The sequence below is a fragment of the Oryzias latipes genome, chromosome 4 (genome assembly GCF_002234675.1).
Source record: "Oryzias latipes chromosome 4, ASM223467v1".
NCBI lineage: Eukaryota > Metazoa > Chordata > Actinopteri > Beloniformes > Adrianichthyidae > Oryzias > Oryzias latipes.
The window spans coordinates 23,041,883-23,061,070 of record NC_019862.2 but is presented as its reverse complement, the minus strand read 5'-3'; the positions used below and the strand labels follow the sequence as shown (position 1 = coordinate 23,061,070).

The 19,188-nt window shown below is 42.0% G+C and overlaps 1 protein-coding gene across 11 annotated transcripts in view; it reads left to right on the top strand.

Moving 5' to 3' along the window:
* mast2 (microtubule associated serine/threonine kinase 2) overlaps positions 1-19,188 on the top strand; it is a 191,537-nt gene that overhangs the window by 154,471 nt on the left and 17,878 nt on the right. For 7 of the 11 annotated variants that reach the window (XM_023954408.1, XM_011474290.3, XM_023954412.1 and 4 more), the window contains 6 exons: positions 1,122-1,197; positions 4,119-4,139; positions 5,532-5,610; positions 6,561-6,715; positions 14,230-14,305; positions 14,639-14,848. In XM_023954408.1, the coding sequence (XP_023810176.1) occupies positions 1,122-1,197; positions 4,119-4,139; positions 5,532-5,610; positions 6,561-6,715; positions 14,230-14,305; positions 14,639-14,848 (617 nt within the window). The remainder of the gene's footprint in view (positions 1-1,121; positions 1,198-4,118; positions 4,140-5,531; positions 5,611-6,560; positions 6,716-14,229; positions 14,306-14,638; positions 14,849-19,188) is intronic. The other 4 variants (XM_023954410.1, XM_011474291.3, XM_020702566.2 and 1 more) reach the window with 2 other exon arrangements.

Genomic DNA, 19,188 nt, shown 5'->3' with positions numbered 1-19,188 from the left:
TTGATCTCTGAGGCACCACCTTTCACTCCATGTGGGTGCCGTCTATTTCATGACAACAACCTAGAGCCGCCCTCGGCAGTGTGTCTGCATTTCACGCACCAAAACAAACATCTGAACTTTTGCAAAGATGGATGTGTCTATTGTGCATATAAAAAGAAAAGTGTTTTAGCCGATCACCGTGGTGCTGGCAGCGCAGACTCTTCCTGAACGAGGCTGTTCTCACTTTGTGACATCACAATGTGAGAACCCACTCGTTTTCATCGCAGGTTTTTAGCAGCATACTCGGATATGCCTGAATGGCAAGCTCTCAGCGGCGGGGGGGGGGGTCTCTTCTGCAGAAACTATGTTCTAAAAATAACACAGTTTCAGTTTCTTTTTTTATTTTCTTTGCTAAAAACAACATAATCGTTGGGAACCACTGGGAAGACTTACAATTGCCAAACAGATGATCGTAGTGGGACTTTGAATACATTTGACTACAGATTCATCTTCCTCTTTTGAGTCACTCATGTCTGTAGCAGGTCTCCTTTTGTAGCTGTCATTTGTCTTAACGGCCACACCCATGAGTAGAATGCATTGACTGAAAATGAGAACTGGACTGAGGGACCCCTCCCTCTTGGGGGGGGGGAACAGTAATAAACCCCCCCAACACAAAATCCTTCGGCGGGTGGCCGTGTCGCGCACTCAAGAACGCAGGCAGCTTGTAATGGAAATGAATAATTAGAACGCAGGAAATTTGTCGTATTTCCTCGCCAGACGGAAATTCTGTTGTAGAATGAGGATGTGTGTGTGCTGCTGATACCGCACAAGTGTGTGTAAGAGGCAGCGTGTGCAGCGAAAGAGGGGGTGAGAGTTGCGGTGCAGGGAGTGAAGGAGAACAGTAATGAAAGGTTTCCCCCAGAAACCCTTGAAGTCTGAACACAGGACTAGCAGAAAAAGTAAATTATCAGCAAAGATGAATGTGTTTAAAGGAAGCATTAAATCCATGTTTTTCACAAAGTTTGCTTTGTTTGTCCATTCATTAGAAAAGCTCCAACCCCAGACAAATACTTTTTTTTTGGAAAAACCTAACCCGCATTGCATCCCGAAGTAAATATTCTTCCCTCCTATTTGTCTTGCAGGCACCAGCCCACTGGACAGCCCTCGCAACTTCTCCCCGAACACAGCCGCTCACTTCTCCTTTGTCCCTGCACGCAGGTGAGACCACCCACCTTTCCCGTAGACTCACCTGAAAACTGTCAATGACTGAATGAATGAATGAATGGCTAAAAGTCAAAAACGTTTCATCGCAGCGAGGATAGCAGCACGTGCCACCCTGTTCCTACTGTCTTCACAGCGACATAGCTGATACGTTTCTGTTAAATTATGAGCTAACAGTGAGAATTAAAGCTCAAGTAGATGAGCTTTTCTGCAGCTTTTCAAATGGAAATGTTGAAGAGATCTGAGCTGCTGCTGATAAGGAGGTGGTTGATCACTCTGAAGCTGCCACTCAAACTGGGATTAATAAAGCTCCCGTGGGTCTGGCCTCTCGGCTCAGATTACTTGAGAAGAGTGAGTGTGTGGGTCTCTTTCTTTTGAACATTGCTGTTTGTGTGAGTTTTGTTCTGCCCACCTGAAACACACGTGTGTATTTTAAAGCCCACACCAAGATTAAGAAGTATTAATATAAACTCATTTTGATGGTGCGGAGAAGAAAATCTGTCAGCTCGTCTCTTAAGTCTTCATTTGACAGGATGATGTTTCCATGGTAACACATCCTCTTTTGTGCTGAACCTCTCAGCTATTTTCATGACAACATTGTCAAACATTGTTTGGTGCAGCAAGAAAAAAGGAGCATTAGTGCTGGTTGGAATTGGAAATCCACCACTGTCCTTCTGACGACCTCAGAGCTGCAGCAGCTCAAAGCTGTGGGAACACTGACACCACATGGTGGGACGTGGGATAACAAGCCCAAGTTCGTCTGTCTCCACTGAAATTCTCTGAAATCAGAAGTCAGATTTGCTCTAATGGGTGAACATTTAATTTTAAATTTTTAGAAGAACTATTACATGTTTTTCTTGTACTATTAAAGTTATAAGATGAAAAAAGTAAATTTCATCAAGCAGAGAATTTAAAGATAAGGAAAAATCTCAAGCAGATTTAAAGACTTATGTATTTCTCTGCTTAAATATGATGCAGATGTGTTCAATTAAACATAAATAGCTGGTTTTCTGTTTGTCTTTTTTCTGATTTCTTCTTTTTTTCTAAATGTGGGTTTATTTAGAATTATAAAATCAATGGTTTTCAGTTTAAAATGTTAGATGAACAAATGAAGCACATTTTTGCTTCAAGTTTGAAGCGATTTTTGCAGCATTTTTTTGTTTTTGATTGCCCTCCATATGTTTTTGACCTATGAGAACCCATGGTGACAGCAGTGTAACAGAAAAATATCAGAAATGTATTCCGTGCTCCACTTGGTATATGGTAAAACACACAATTTCATTATAAGAAAAATTAGATCTAAGTTCTAATGGGTTAAAGTCTCAGTTTAAGACCAATTCTTCAGGATTCAGTGAGGTGTGGGTTTTTTTTTGAAGTTATGGGGATTTTGGGTAGTAGCCAGACACCTTAAGTATGCTTTAACAGCCTTCAGTGGTATGTGAGTTGCTTCTTTGTACTTTGAAAAGCTTGATTTATAGTAATTTTGTTTGAAATTCATTTCCCTCCTAATTTCTGTGGCTTATTGATCAGAATGTGTGTCTGGTCTCCTGTTTGTTACATCCTAATGCTCCTGACTGTTGTCTTGTAGGTAAAGACCCACTCCGATGAAAATGTTGTCGTCGATGTTTTTAACATGTTCTTGTGGCTTTCTTTTCTATGATGGAGGACATATCGAAAGAAAATTAAGCCTAAAGTTGAATTTCTAAATATTGTGGGGGGGGTTTCGGAGTATTAGTCGTGATTTTTGCCAATTTGGCCGGGGGTGTGACTTATATATAGGTGCGACTTTTTAAGGTGACTCACATTAGTTTTTTATTTTCTTTTTTTCAACACGTAGCGACAACCACTAGAGGGCACTGTAGGTGTGTTTATCAGTGTTTTCGACTGACAACAACGCAGAATAAGCACCACCAGGTTTGGCAGAATTGTTCAAAAGCGACACAGAGGATGAAAAATTAACAAAATTTGGGGATTTTAAGGGATATAAAGAGGTTAGTTGACTTGTTAGCATGCTTTTTTTTCTAGTCATCTTACTATTTGTTCATATTTTGCGCCAGTATAGATTTTTCCAATGTTCCGAATACGACAATATAGTTTATATAGTTACAGTGTTTCTTTATTCAAATTGTTGTGAATCAGGAGCAGATTGGAAGAATGCAGTTTAAAATGTGAGTGAATGAATAATGGCCACAATGTAAGCGCTTTGAGCGTCTGGAAAAGCGCAGATAAATCTAATCCATTATTTTAAAAAAAATGTATTTGTGATGTAGAAAATATGCTGGGTGGGCCGCAATCTCCCTGCTCCGCAACAATGGGGAGGAAAGGGGGGGGGGGGTCCACGCCAGCGATCCCACCCACAACAAAGGGGCAAATTTCTAATCAACCAGTTCTCTGCAAAAAATATGTCCTAGAAAACAACACGTTTTTTGCCTAAAAACTGCATAATTATATTTACAGTACCACTGAGAAATCTTAAGATAGCTCAAAGATGATCGGAGTGGGTTTTGAACAAGTAGGACAGTGCCACAGCATAATGCTCCCACCACCATGCTTCAGGAAACTGTGATTCTTACCTTTCAATCCAAACAAAAGGAAATCTAGTATGAGGGTGACTAACACAAGCTGTGCTCACTGATGTCCTTTAAGTGAGATTAGCTTATTGATTTAGCAGGTGATCTTTGTTCCTCTTATCCCATTTCTAATGGATTGAGCTTCTCCGTGATTGTAAACAGTATTAAAATGGGGGAAAAAAACATTCAAGTTTTGATGCAAATGTACTGGCTGCAAATATCGGGCGCTTTATTCTGCTTTTCCTTTGCTGGAAAAGTCAGAAATTCAAGGATAGATGGGGATAATGGTCGTGTGTGTGACAGTTGCTAACAGAAATAAAAGCAAACCCTGTCTTGTCTCCCTTACAGTCATGGACACAGAGCCGACAGGTAACTCCCCAGACCTTCTCCCTCCTCCTCCTCCTCCCTGTTGCCTCCTCTGTCCTGCATGGCTGAGCACACACATCAGCTCATCGCTTTGCACACATCACTTGCTGACCTGAAGACAGCCTGTTTGAGTGCAAAACGGGTCACAAGAGCTGCTTTTCAAAAGGCAGCTTTTGACTAAACCTTCTCACATTTGTCCTCCTAACTTTCAAAAATACTTTCAGAATTCATTGCCTGTAAGAACTTAGTTTATTGCAACACAGTAAACTAAGTTGTCACCACCAGACGACTGAAGTGGTTGGACACGTTCACAATTCCATTGCAATTCCAATTCCATTATCCATGTAGATAAGGACGAAGTAGGTGAGACGCAGGCACGTCATACAGATTTTTCATTTCAATTTCTGTGCACTGTGTGTGCAAGGAGCCCGCTAGTTCTGTTCAAGTTATCTGTGCGCGCTCCTTGAGTGGAGATTTTGTGGGCTTCCTACAGGTGTCCTACGGGCGCTTACGTATCACCTGCAGGTCCCTTGCGTGTGGCATTAGGAGTATGCGCACCTCACTGATGACTAGAGTGCAGCGTGCAGGCACCTTGCAAGAGCATCACCTACATGCAACTTACATTAGCCTTACAAATACTTCATGACATGCTTACCACACCCAAAACAATTGTATGTTCCATTTTCATGACGTCCCTTTACGATGGTCGTACGAGCCGTAGGGGAATTGCAAAACACACCTGCACTCACCTTAAGATGCAGCCACACCTGTCTACAACCTGGACAACCCAAAAACCTGCACCACCTATGCAGGTCAACTCCCAGACAGGTGCATGTGACTTAGAGTTAAGCAGTTAGAACCCCATCTCGTCGTTTTTTTTTTCTTGTCAAGGAAACTTTGTAATGTATGTCTAACCCAACAATTCATAGAATTATGAATATAAAGAATTATGGACTTTTCAATAAGATTTTCTTGCACCCCTTTAGAATTAGATTTGGAGGTATCTTTCTGTCGTCGTGAGGAGGCATATTATTATTATTTTTATTTATGTATCATTTTAATCCAAAGAAGCTGCATTAAAAATGAATAACTCTTTGGCCCTATGTTTGTGTTGATACTTTGTGTGTGTGTGTGTGTGTGGGGGGGGGGCATTGTTGGCTGAGCTTCCTCATGCTTCATTGAAGCTCAGCTTAGCCTCAAAGGACGCCTCTCCTGGTCGTTTTTTCACCTTTGACTCCACATTCTCCCCTTTTTCTCCCCTTCGTCCTGCTTGTTTCTGCTGAATTGCATTTTTTTTTATGTGAATGGCGCTTCATCTTGTTTATAACTGCTCTCAGGTGATTATAATACTTCTGAGCTCTGCTTCATTTTCAAGTCTGGAATGTCTGTTTTTAGGACGGATGGCAGGCGCTGGTCTCTGGCCTCATTGCCCTCCTCTGGATATGGCACCAACACCCCCAGCTCCACCGTCTCGGTAAATGTCTTTGCTCTATTCATACGTATGTCTTTTATTATGAGCTAAGGGTCCCCAAACGTTAGAAATTAATTACCTCTGTTCCAACCGGCTTTGCTGCAAAGCTCCTAAAGCTCCCCACACCACAGTAATAGCTTCTCGGCGTTCTCCTGCTTCTGCTCCTTCCCTTTCCTTTTATTTATTTATTTATTTATTTTAGATTCCAGCAGTTTCTGTCATCTGAAGCCCAACTTTATTTCTTCATACTGCTTTAGGGTTAAAATCTAAATGAAAATCAGTTGAGATTAGTTTATTAATGAGATGCAGTTGGGAGAATATTTTGTGCTTTTGCAGGAAATTTACCACACAAACACAATAATATCACAATACATTTTGACATTTAGGAGACAACGTCTCTTATGAAAATACTTTGCTGTTTTTTTCCAGTGTATTTTCAATAAAGTTGAGAAATTGAATTACTGTCATTATTGTGCCTTAGATTGTCGTTTATTCCATCTGCTGTGAGTAAAATAAGAAGTTTTTAAATGGCGTATACTTATTTAGCGCTTTTCTACGTCCTACAAGGCCCAAAGCGCTTTACAGTCACAGTCCCATTCACCCAGTCGCACACACACATTCACACACACAGTCACACACAATAGAAGCAGTGGCGGCTTTCCTTTTTTTGCAAAACAAGCTCTAGACTTCTTGCCTGCTTAGAGACCATCTTTCTTTGTGTTTTCCTCATCTTCTCCAGCCCTCAATCCTTTTTTAAGATTTTATATATCCCTTTTTTTCCCCAAACGTTTGGATCAGTATTTCTTATTTATTCTGAAAGCGTGGATGTGTGGTCCACTTGAAAATGTTACTTTCCCCCACGCTGCTCCTCCTCCTCAGACCCCAGCTTCACCCCAGCAGTAGCTCCTGAGCTGGTTGTAATCTGTGCTCCCTCTGTGCTCCTCCTCTCACAGTCCTCCTGTTCATCTCAGGAGAAGCTGCATCAGCTGCCCTTCCAGCCCACGCCGGATGAGCTGCACTTCCTCACCAAGCACTTCAGCTCGGAGAGCATCACCGATGAGGAGGGCCACTGCTCCCCCGCCATGAGACCGCGCTCCCGCAGCCTAAGGTAAGAACTCCACAGTAAAAGCACTCCAGAGTGAAATCTTTCTGGTAGTTGGTTTGGATGCACAAAAATGAAAAAAGTAATAGTTGAAGTGAAGGAGGCCATTGTGGTGGTTCATGTGAGAAAAGAGGGTGCAGAGGGAGGAGCTGAACAAAAAGAAATAGGAGGAGGTTTTTTGGAATCCTGCCTTCTGAAAGTGAAGCCTTCACTTGGGCTTTGTGAAACGTCCCGTCTCTGATTTAAAAACAAAAAAATGTCTTCAACTTGATGAAGATCAAACCTACTTACGGTTCATTCAACCCCAGTCAATGGTGGAGGCTCTTGGCCTGAATACTCCAACTCTCTCTACTAGCAGGACCGCCAGGCGGCAGAATCAAATGTTCACAGACCTATAATCCAGAATGTTCCTCGATGTTCAAAAAAAGAAGACATTGTCAGATCTCTGGACTGGCTTCCTGTGACTGTCTTCATCAGATTCAAACCCCTGACATTTGCCTACAGCATGGTTAGCTCAAAAGGACCTTCTTAAAGAGCTGATCCAGGTTCCACAGCCCTTTCTGTTCCTGCTGTGGTTGGCCGTTGACAGGTGACTGGTGGTCTCTGTGCAACACAAAAAAGATGAAGAGCCACCCAAGCATCAGTGAACCCACAGAACTACACAACTCTGTGTGGGAAGAACTTTATGTTAAGGACAAATTTAAAGGTTTGACCCATTTATTATGGGGGATACATTTAATAAATGACCCACCATAGTTGAAATTACTACACACTTTATACACTTTTCTCTAAAGTTCAAACTTAGAAAACTAAGTCCAGGTCATCATAGAATAAAAAACAAAGATCTGATCCCGATGATGATTTATGTCACTCTGGCAACCTGCAGGTGCTGCTTCTTTTCACAGGGGACACAGCACATAAGAGGTTGATTGACACGATCAACAGCCAGTTAGTAAGCAGTGATTGGTCCGAGTATGTCTGAGTCATGGTTGCTATGGCAAACACTCTTACCAATCTGGAGGGTGCTTTTTGGAAGACCACATCCCAAGCAGGCTCAGGAGAATCAATCAAATGGTTTAAACCTTCAAAGTGAGACCACAAATTGTCATTGAGGCATCTGATTGAAACTTGAAAAACCTGCGCTACAGAATAATATAATTTGAAAAAATCTATGTCTATGGGATTTTGGATTCTTGGAGCCAGCAGGTACTTCCTATTTGGAATGTGAGGGGTGAGGGGTCACTCGGTCCAGTTCTTGTATATATTCAATGAGAGCCACCAAACATGGACATATAGAAATTGGGTCCTATCTGTCCTTCTCTATGCAGAAATATCACTGCAGCCCCTCTTTCCATGTTTGTAAAAGTGCTGAGAATATCTAACCCTGGATCTCGGGAATTTCACTGAAATCCTTAACTGTTCTTGAACAAAAGTAGCTTCTAATTCTTTGGCTTTGAGCTCTTCGCCTCCAGCATAAAGCTGTTTCCTCATCAATCCAATCAATGGAGCTTCACTGCCTTTTCTGGAGTTCCTTCACTGAAACTTTAAAGAATCACCTCAGAGCTCAAATGGTTTTCACCCTGCAGTTCCAGCATGAATCCTGTTGAATATCTGCATTGCTTCTTTGACTTTTAACCCATTTTAAACTTTGTTCATCCAGAAAGCAGATATTACCATGCTGCCTGTGTCTGTCTGAGCTTGTCAGTCTCCAAAAAGGTCAGCCTTTCTTCCTGTGACTTTTCCCTTGACAGGAGGCGTTTAGTTGTCCACCTGTGGACGTCTTTCAGTCCATCACTCCATCTGCAGCTCAAACATTTGCACTCATCAAAAGCAGTTTATTTGACCTCCCCTTTTCGTCTCAGGCTCTGATTGTTCAACTCATCTCCTCCTCTCTGTCGTTTTTGTTCCCTCCACTCACACACTGGGTCTTTCTCCTTCATCTCTCGCCTCCTTATCTCCACTGCTGCTCCTCTGCAGACTGATACAGAGTTCTTTTATCCTATGAGATGAAAGCAGGCGAGCTGGAGCTGCGTGGCATAGATCTGGCCAGAGTCCTGCTGTGTCTCCTGATTGAAGTCAGGCTCGGCGTGTAGAGCTTCGGCTTCCCAGTTAAAGCCTGAAATAAACCTGTTAAAAGGCAGAATGAAAGGAAAACGATCACCAGGGCCGTTTAAATAATGAATCCTCAAATGTCTTTATAATTTAAACAACCAGCAGTAGCAGCGGGGGTGATTAAAACACTCTGCGTGTCTGCAGAGCTTCTACCAGATCTGATAGACCGTGGGGAACTGCTGCCAACAGAGCACCTCTAACTGTAGAGATACATTACATAGGAGGAGCTGTGCAGATGAGAGGACGATCCACAAAGAAAGAAATGAGTCAGGAAGAGAGAAAAAATGATCATGGTGCTTGGACTCTGGAGAAGAAGAAGGTGTGCAGCTAAGTTCACACCTTCCTCGACATGTCGAACCAGGTCGAATTTTGACCAATCAGGAACTTGGATTCGGTAGTGACATATTGATGGCGTACCTTTTTATTTACAGAAGTGCCAAACATTTGTAAACTGATCATGGGGGAGAAATTAATAATTATGGTTTGTTTCCGGCAGGAATTATATGACACCAAGTCTTTAGTATATCGGAATAGAGCAGTGAAAGAATATGCCTGGGGCAAGATTCATCAGATTTACACCTCTTTGACATTTCACACCAAGCCTCTTCCAACTGTAGGTGTTGGAGATTCGCTAGTTAACAGTAGAAAAGGAAGAAGCCCCTCCCTGCTGGTCCAGTGTGAAAACCATGGGCTAAACACATGCTCAAGAATGCAAGTTTAGCACGTTCAAGAACGTGCGTCACTTGCAAGGTGTGAACAGAGCTTGACAGTCACCTTCTTCTTGAGTTTGGTTAGTTCTCTTCGCTCATCATCTTCATCAGGACAACTTTACTCAGTCACAATTCCTAACAGTATATTCTTCACTTTTGACTTTAATGAGTGGACTTCTTAAAATCCTTCAGCTCCACTTCCACTGCTGGGAGAATGCTCTTCTGCTCTCCAGCTCCAGCCTGAGAGCTCAGCTGGGGGCTGATGAGGAGGGTCATTTCATATGAGGCAGCCTTCATCACTCTACTCTCAGGCAGTATTCTGATCGGGCATCAGATGACACTGATGTACGGTAGTCCTTTTAGAAGAGGGTTTGATAAAGAATATATTATTAATATTCCTATGTCTGTTTTGGTTTGTTAGTTATCATTTAACCAACAAATGATCAGAGATCTGCCAAGTAAAGAAAAGCAAGTTCATTTTTGTTCTCTTGAGAGAATAGCTGCTGAATGGATATGAAGCTATCAAACATTATCAGCTCTTAAGTCCCGAAAAGGGGATTTTTGAGAAGCTGAAAATATTTAAAGACATCATTATGCCCCTTGATGTGCCTTTGCATAATTTAAGTCTATGAGAAGATGAGCAGGTAGAAAGATGAAGAAGTTATGATGACTAATTTACCAGAAAAAAAAACCCAAAGCATGAAGGATTTAAATTGTGCCAAAAAGCTTGATCTGTGAGTACCAGGCATAGTGGATTTCCCCACACCACTGCCGGCATCGTACCATGCAAATGTTGTCTACGGCTGCATTTAATTGAACTGATCCCAAAAAACAAACAAGCAAAGGATGTTTGTTTGTTTTTTTGTTTTTTTACATGTATGAGAACACGAGCTGAAAATGAGTTCATGCTTCTACTTTTGTCTCAAGATATAAAACTCTTAAAGCTGAAATTGTCTTTTTTCCCTCAGTATTGAACGCATTTTTTTGCAGCCTTTTCAGTGAGATCATAAATGTGAAGGAAGTAATGCTCTCACCCCCCTGCTGTCCGGTTCTCTGTCATGCTCAATTAGGCCTCTCATTCCCTGAGCCTGCTGCCTCAGATGGGAAGAATCAATGTTATTTTACCATCACACATACACACCTGAGTTCCTCGCCAGCCTCCCCATCTGACCGACTGTCTACACTGATTTACTTCAATTAAGGCTCTTACCAATCAGTGCTTTGTGTGCCGGGCCCTGTGGTCACATGCGTCTCCCCCTCTCAGACAGAAACGTGTTCATCATCCAGAATGAAGGAGCAGATCGTGTCTTTCTCCAAACTTTCTAGATTGCAGCAGAAGAAAATCAAAAGAATCCCTCACAACTTCTTTCAGAGTGATCATTTCTCAAAATAATGAGCAAGATGTTTTTCACGGAGAGTGCCGCCAGGCGATTTTTATCTCCCATTACAGCAAAAATATAGCCATGTTCTAATTAGCCTTTGTCTGAGAGGCTCATGTTATTCATCCTGGGGATTCCTCTACGACCTCCACTGGAGCCCCCCCACACCTCCCTGCCAAACGGGAGATGTATTTCAATAAAGACTTGCGCAGAGGAGAAGAATAAGAAAGCAAAGAAGATCTCATGTGAAAATTAAAGAATGTACAAAACAGCCTGAGGCTCTGAATCCATCTGTGCCGAGCCTCTGCTGCACTTTCTAAAGCTGCTGGCCAGGATCTGATTGATTTTCTCCTCCCAGACATGAAAGAAGACTTTCACCGTCTATGAACGACATTCATCTGTTGCAGTAGATGCTGTGTGAGCTTTGGAGTCTGCTCTTTGTGCTCCACATCAGTTCATCAAGCCAATTCATGGTCACAGTCAGGAGGATCTTTCATAACGTCTTCTTGGAAATCATTTCCCTTGAAAATTTTGCTACTTTTGTCTTTGTTTTACAATTATCCAGAAGTAAGATTAGAGCACCAGCGGTAGCATTTTTTTATGTTGTCTTTATGAAAATAACAAGGACAAATACCATCATCACTTGGAGCACTTAAAAAAATTAAATAAAAGATAAAGCCTGAAAAGAAGTTTTACCCTAAACCTTGGTGTCATGTGGTAATAAATATGTTCTGCTGCAAAACCGTCCAACACAGCCTTCAAAACATGATTGTCTGTGATGAATGAATTCTAAGAAATGCCCTTCCAGAAAGGCAGCCTGGCAAAGGAAACTAATAAACCATGTTCAATCTTCTTAAAGAACATGTATAATGTTGGCAATTATTTTCTTTCTATTACAGACAACAGAATGGCTAGAAAAAGATTTCTCGAAATATATGAACCTGATGCTGCTATTTTTTTGCTTTTTTTAACCAAACTTTTTCAAACCGGAAATTTGTTTTTGTCAAATCAAAAATGTTATATATTTGCAGGAACAAAGCTAAAGCATTATCTGATATGTTTTTGAAAAAACACTGGCACAAAGAATCCGTTTGCGTAAAAACAACAGCAACAAAAAGACGTTTTTTTGTAACTCAGTGTGTTATGCAGACAACTGTAGGACTGCAGCAGGTTCCATGTTTAGAGTGAACCCCAGAATTCACCAGGCAGAACAATGCAACCTCTAACAAAAGAGACAGTAGCTTGAGTGTGTGTGTTCGTTCTCACCTATGTGTGCCTTTACCTGTCACCGGAACTGCTGCCGCAATGACAAACTGCCTGCATGATGTTGGCTCGTGTGTCACGTTCAGACTCTTATTAAGCAGTTAATTGGAGTCTGAGGTGCCGATGGATGACTTAAAGAATGACCTCATCGCGCAGGTCATGTGATCGGGGTGTGTGCGCCATGTGATTGTGTGTACAGATGACTCATTCTGGAAAGGCAAAGTCTGGAAAGTTTAGAAGATTATCTCTTTAGACAATCTTAATGAAAGATTTATTAAATGTGTTCAAAGAAAAAAGGAGTTAGCCGATAAAAAAATAACATCTTGCAGGTTTGCTGCTAAAGAAAATAAGATTGTCATCTTGTTAGGTAGAATAAACCAGGACAGAAAAATAGATATGGTAAGGATGTGTGTGTGTGTGTGGGGGGGGGGGGGTGTCACCGTCCTAAATTGATGGAATAAATAATGCAGCAGCGACCTGCATCTCCGTGGATTACCTCCATTCTGGTAGAATTTTACACAGGCACTCACCTGTCATCATCTCCCGTTTTCCTGGAGGTGAGATATGGAAAGGTCAAGGATACTGCTGCTGCTGCTGTTTTGTCTTTCTGCAGAGAAAGGTCGAAACTGTTTGGCGGGGGGGGGGGGGGGGGGGGGTCCCAGGAGAAGGAATTTCTGAGAAAGGAAGTCTGCTGAGTGAAAGATGGATTTATATCATGGTGAAGCTGGTCTGGACTGAAGGAGACATCACTGTCCATCTGTCAGAGGCTGAAAACCCCCTGAGACTTGAGACAGTTGCTGCACTGAGGCAGAGAGAGGCTTCAGCTTGTTACGTACAGACACACACTCCCTCGAGCCGGCGGACTCTTACTATCTCCAGTTTAAACTGTCCGACCCGCTTTCGTGCCCGTCTTTCTCACTGTCCTGGTCAGCCTGATTCCTGAACTCTGAAACGGTTCGGCTACCATGCATGAAAGAACAGCTGTGCCACACTCAGCATTTGTAATGTTCAGACCCACTCCATTGAAAATCGTGTTTTTGGTGTTTTCAACATGTTCTTGTAGCATTTTTCTCTTGATGGAGGACATTGTAAAATAGATTCAGATTAAAACTGAGTTTCTGAGTATTTCTTTGTTCAAATCCTTTCTAATCAGGACCAGAAAAAAAAGCTGTTAAAAAAACTTGTAGGTGTGACCTAGAAGCTACTACGGTAAGCCACAAGCCCCAGCAGCCACTTGTAGTCAAATAGATCCATCCACGTCTTTGTTTTCCTCGTCTGAGCTGTTATCTGGCTCAGAACTGTACAATTGGATACCTATCCATTATTGGATTATTGGAGTTATCCATTATCGGATAACTCCAACAATGTTGGCATTTTTGTTTGCACCGTTAATGTTAGATTGAGTTGGAGAGGGGCTTTCCCTCTCTCAGTAATGGGGAGGGAAAGGGGGGCGGGCTTACTCCACGCCAACGCTCTCATACGCAACTTTGAGGAGAATTTCTAAAGGGGCAACAGCTGCTATGCAGAAAATATGTCCAAGAGAACAACACAAGTCTTTTGATTTTGATCATATTTAGAAGACCACTAAGAACACTTTCATAATAGATTAAGACAAAACAGAGTGGATCTTTAAAGGTGAAGGTTTATGATAAAGTGTAGTGTAGCACCTAAATACAAAAGAACAAAAAAAACTGATACAAAGTGTTTCCTGCATTTGGCCTGATCTACCTGCATTTAAAACAAAACAATTATCGTATATGTTTTAGGGGCAGAACATTTAATAAACTTTAGATCAAAATGAGACGTTCCTGACGCAGGTCATGTTAATACGGATTTATTTTTTTTAAAACCAATTAAAATGTCTCGGTGTGAATCTCCTTTTTGGCCCATTTTTGATGTAACCGTAGTGACATAAAAACTCCCGGAAGCACAGCTAGCATGCTGATGATATGAAGTGCCGTGAGTTTACCTCACTTTTCCAGCCACACTGCCTATGAACACTTGAACACTTGTGGATTTGTATCTCACTGTTTTTATCACCTTTGTGTGTTTTCAGCCCCGGGCGCTCACCTGTGTCCTTCGACCATGAGATCATGATGATGAACCATGTGTACAAGGAGAGGTTTCCCAAGGTTAGTCCAAAACAAACAGATTAAGCATGCATTAATGATCTTCTTAGCGTTTCACCTGAGAGTACTTTTATTCTTAATTATCGGTGAGAAGCAGGAAGTCTTTTTTTTTTGTGCATTTCCTGCACACCATCCTGTCAAGACATTGTTTGTACTTTATTGTGGTTTACCAACATTAGAGTATTGATTTAAATGAATAAAATATATTCAGGCTTTTAGTTTCTGTTTAATAGAATAGCTTTAGTTTTTTGGTTAATGCTTTGGTCCCATATCGACCCCCCACATGCACCTCCTTTATGACTCATCCCGCTACCCCCTTTATTTCTGTCCCCTCAGGCGACGGCTCAAATGGAGGAGCGTCTGGCCGAACTGCTCGCTTCGTCAGCCCCGGAAAAGGTCTGCCCGTTGGCTGATGGGGTCCTAAGCTTCATTCACCACCAGCTGATAGAGCTGTCCAGAGACTGCCTGGAGAAAAGCAGAGAGGACCTCATCACCTCCCGCTACTTCTACGAACTCCAGGAGAATCTGGAGAAGCTGCTGCAGGACGTAAGTCGCTTTGTTTGTCTAATTTATAGACATTTCCATGACAGTATGAATATATTTACTTTAACCTTTTATATCTTTAGAAATAAAAATAAAAAAGAGAATGGGTTACAAACAAGGAAAAAAACTTGCTTAAGTTGGTTAAGTTGCTTTTAAAATTAGGTAAGACCAAATAGAAGACACACAAAAGAAGATTAAACACCACAAATGAGAAAAAAGGGTGAGATAAGGTTTTTTAATATCTTATCCTTGATCTGAAAAAATAGTTTAACAGGAAAAAGCAACCCTAGAACTGTTGGACTTCCTTTTTTAGGTAAAGATTTTTTCAATAGTCAAACTTAATAAAAAAAGGCTGCACGGTGGCGCAGTGGTTAGCGCTCTTGCCTCACAGCAAGAAGGCCCCCGGTTCAAGTCCCAGCTGGGGGACATGAAAAACACAACATCAATGGGGGACCTTTCTTTCTGTGTGGAGTTTGCATGGTCTCCCCATGCATGTGTGGGGTTTCTCCGGGATCTCCGGCTTCCTCCCACTGTCCAAAAACATGCTTCATAGGTTGATTGGTAACTCTAAATTGTCCGTAGGTGTGTGTGTGAGAGTGAATGGATGTGTGATTGAGGATATTCCACCCTGCGACAGACTGGCGACCAGTCCAGGGCATCCCTTGCCTACGCCCAAGTGGCCGGGATAGGCTCCGGCGACCCCGTGACCCCGAAAGGGAATAAACGGTTAAGAAGATGAATGAATGAAAAAAAAAAAAAAATGAATGAATGAAAAACTTAATAAAAACACACACAAAAAAGAAAAAAAAAAAGAAAAAGATTTTCAGCATAAAACACTTTGCATTGTGTATTAAATATAAATATTTACTGTAAGTTTAAAAAGTTACAATAACTTATTCAATAATTACATTGTGACGACCTCTTTGAAAGGCTGCAGACTCCTGCTCTTCCAGCCCAAATGTCAGTCTTCTTAGCCTCATGTTAAAAACCCACTCCTATGAAAATCATGTTTTTAACAGGTCCTTGTGGCTTTTTTCTGATGATGGAGGACATATGTCAGCAAAATTGGGCTTAAGTATGTGCATTTCTGAGGATTTCTTTAGTCAAATTGTTGGGAATCTGGAGCGATGGCTCCAATATTGCTCCCCATTTTTGTCACACCGCATGTGTTAAATTGGGGTGTGAGGGGCTGTAAGCTAGTAGGAGAGCAAGAAATCAGATAGGTAACGGGAAGTGTGGGCGGGCTTGCTTTGCGGCAAATCAGAGGCAAATTTCTAATGAACTCCTACTGCTCTGCACAAACTTTGACCTAGAAAACTAAAGTTTTTAAAATTGTATTTTGACCAAAAACAGCAAATTAAATTTAAAGACCACTTGGAACGCTTTGAAAATAGATCAAACGATTACTTTAAAGCATCCTTGGGCAAAGCACTAAACCACATAGCTCCTGGTGGTCTAGCTAGCACGTTGCACGGCAGGTCTGCCACCATCAATGTGCTACTGGGACTTATACATGTAAACCGCTTTGGGCTTGATAAGTGTTCCCCATTACTTCTATCGGTGTAGTACCTCGCCGACAGCACATCTCATCTTCTAAAATATCAACAACTTTGCTGAGCTTATAGCTAGCAGTAAATGTTAATGTTATGTTTTAGAACGAATCCCCCACTATAAATGAGGGAACACGGTTTTTTACTTTTTTGTTGATCAGTTGAAGACGCGGTCAACTACCATGGTCTAGCAATGTGTTTAGTGGGCGAGTGATGTCATCCACATGCGCAGACATTTCTCCACACACACCTGCTGTCCTGCTCTGACTGATCTGTTATTGGCAGTGAGGGGAGGGGCCTGGTTCTGAGCGTTTTGGGTGATTTCATGCAGGGAAATACAGATGTGTTTACACTTGAGTGCCGCGCTGACGTCTCTATTAGCTCAGGTTTTCAGTCCTTCAGGGGAACTTTATGGCCCCCAAAGGCCTCTTGTTGACCTTCTGTTCTCCTGGGACACACAAACAAAAAATATCTCATTCATAGACTCACACGTATAAGCCGGAGCGGCGCACACACATTTCCCAGATTTTAATTTCACGCCTGAGCGATCAGTGGGGCTTGACGGATGAGCCTCGAGATGAACGTGGAGGGGGAGGAGGCGCAGTCTGAGGGTTTTGGGGATGGGCGTGGATTTCAGGGGATTCCTTTGCTTTTTATTGGCTGACATTTTCAGTTGGGAGGAGGATGAAGAGGGCTGTGCAAATGCTTTCAGGGTGAGAAAAACCCATGAGCTAAACATCTGGAGAGGGGTCTCCAGTCCCCACTCCACGACAGTGAAACTGCAATGCGGCCTGGAGAATGACATCACCACAAGGGCGGCGTTAGTTTGGTGGGTGGGTGTGTGGCCAAGAGCAGCAGCAGGTGGAGCAGACCCTCAGAGGAGAGGATGTGAGCAGGTACACAGAGGTGTGGAAGCAGCCTCCCTCCCCACTGCAATCGTGGACAAAGCTTTGTGGCGGACATGTCTCGCATGTCGTGGCAGAGAAGGCTGGAAGAGGAGGAGGTGCTGAAGGAGGTGATGAGGAGGAGTGAGTGGAAGGTCTTGAGACAGCACTGGGAGGAGGAGGAGGAGGCGGACTTTACAGTTGAGTGGGGTTTTTATTTCCTGTAACGACAATTCAGATGAGAGCTTGCTTTCATCCTGAGCTGAACTTCATAGGTTTGACTCTTTTTATGTGGAGCTTCAGCTGTTTTGACTTTTCTGCATCATTTTTTCAGCTTAAATTCTGCGAAGAACTGAAGTATTTGTTGTTTTTTTCCTCAAAGACAATAGAATGGCTCACACTCAGGATCCTGGAGAAGTTTTCTTGTATTTAAAATGTCTTTCTAAAGTAGAGCGCCTCGCTGACAGACTGATCAATTATATCCTCAGCTTCTTGGGAAGCAGCTAATGAGTCCCGACTACCTGTCCAGAATTTACCCAGCATCTCCACTAATGCCGTTCCTCCAGCCATCCAGGTGTAAAAAATGATCAATGCATGAGTCTGTGGACAGGGGCGTATTAAACTGTGCATAGTCCTGATCTACTTTGACTTTTTTTAACATCTTCCTCATTATTGCTGGACTTTAGAATCACTTAAGATGATATTAGGCTCCTTTATATTTTTACAATTTCAGCCCCCTCTTGGTTTTCAGTGGCAACATGCTCTTTGGAAAGCAGGTTTTAGAGATTAGTACAGATAAAATATAAACTGAAATTGACTTATTAAAAATTGCTGATTTGTGAAAAAACATTCGGCCAGCTTTAGTTTTGAAACATTTGAAATGAAGACTTTTAGATTTTTTTTAAAGAGTGTTTTGAGGTTATTTGCTAATCCCAATGAAGGGTGAAGTTAAATGAGAGCATAAGCAACTGCAAAACTGACCCTTTAGAAATAGTCAAAAAGTCTTAAAATATAAACATTTGTCTTTAAAAAATCTGCCAGTAGGGTAAAAAAATTGTCTTATGAGGAATTCCTGTTTGAGGAAAAATTCTAGCCACCAAGACACGTTTTCTCAAGCTACAGACTCACCAGGCATGTGATGCAGGTTCAAGAGCACTAAATGCAGGTTCACACTGGACAAGCAGAGAGGGGCTTCTTCTTCTCTTTCTACTGTTTACTGGCGCATGTCAAATGCCACCTACTGTTGGAAAAAGCTTGGTGTGAAATGTCAAAGCGGTGTAAAACACTCATTAATTTTCATCTACACTCGTTCACATTGACATTTCTTTGAGCTTGAAAAACTTTCTTGATGAGATTATTTTTCTTGCTTGACAAACAATAAGACAGTTTTTCTTGAAACAATGGACTCCTTACTTTCTTATGATTCAGTTTTTCAGTGTTTGGACACTTTTTCAGGTTTCAAAAAGTTGTTAAAAACAAATGAACAAAAAATGTGGCATGTTAATAAAAAATTTAGTTTAAGCTACTCTTATATAAAAGCTTCTTCTTTCTTATCACACTGGCAGATCTCTCAGACAAGTTCAGAAGAATAGAAAGCTGTTTAGTTTGCTGACATTGCACAGACAATTCTGCAGGAACATCTTTGAATTTATCAGATACACTCATCCGTTTTCGTCTGGAGCGTCTTCAAGCATCAGTCATTTGCCCTTGCTCCCCTTGCCTAGCTATCCCCTCCTTCATCTATCTATTCCTACTCCTTTTTTCATGTCGTGACCCCATTACCAACCTGGCAGGAGGCCGACCCACCTCTCCTCCTCTTACCTTTTATCTCTCCTCCACCTCTACACCTCTCCTCACCCCCATCACTGTTTGTCCCTGCTGTCCTCTATCCTTCATCCATCCTCGCTGT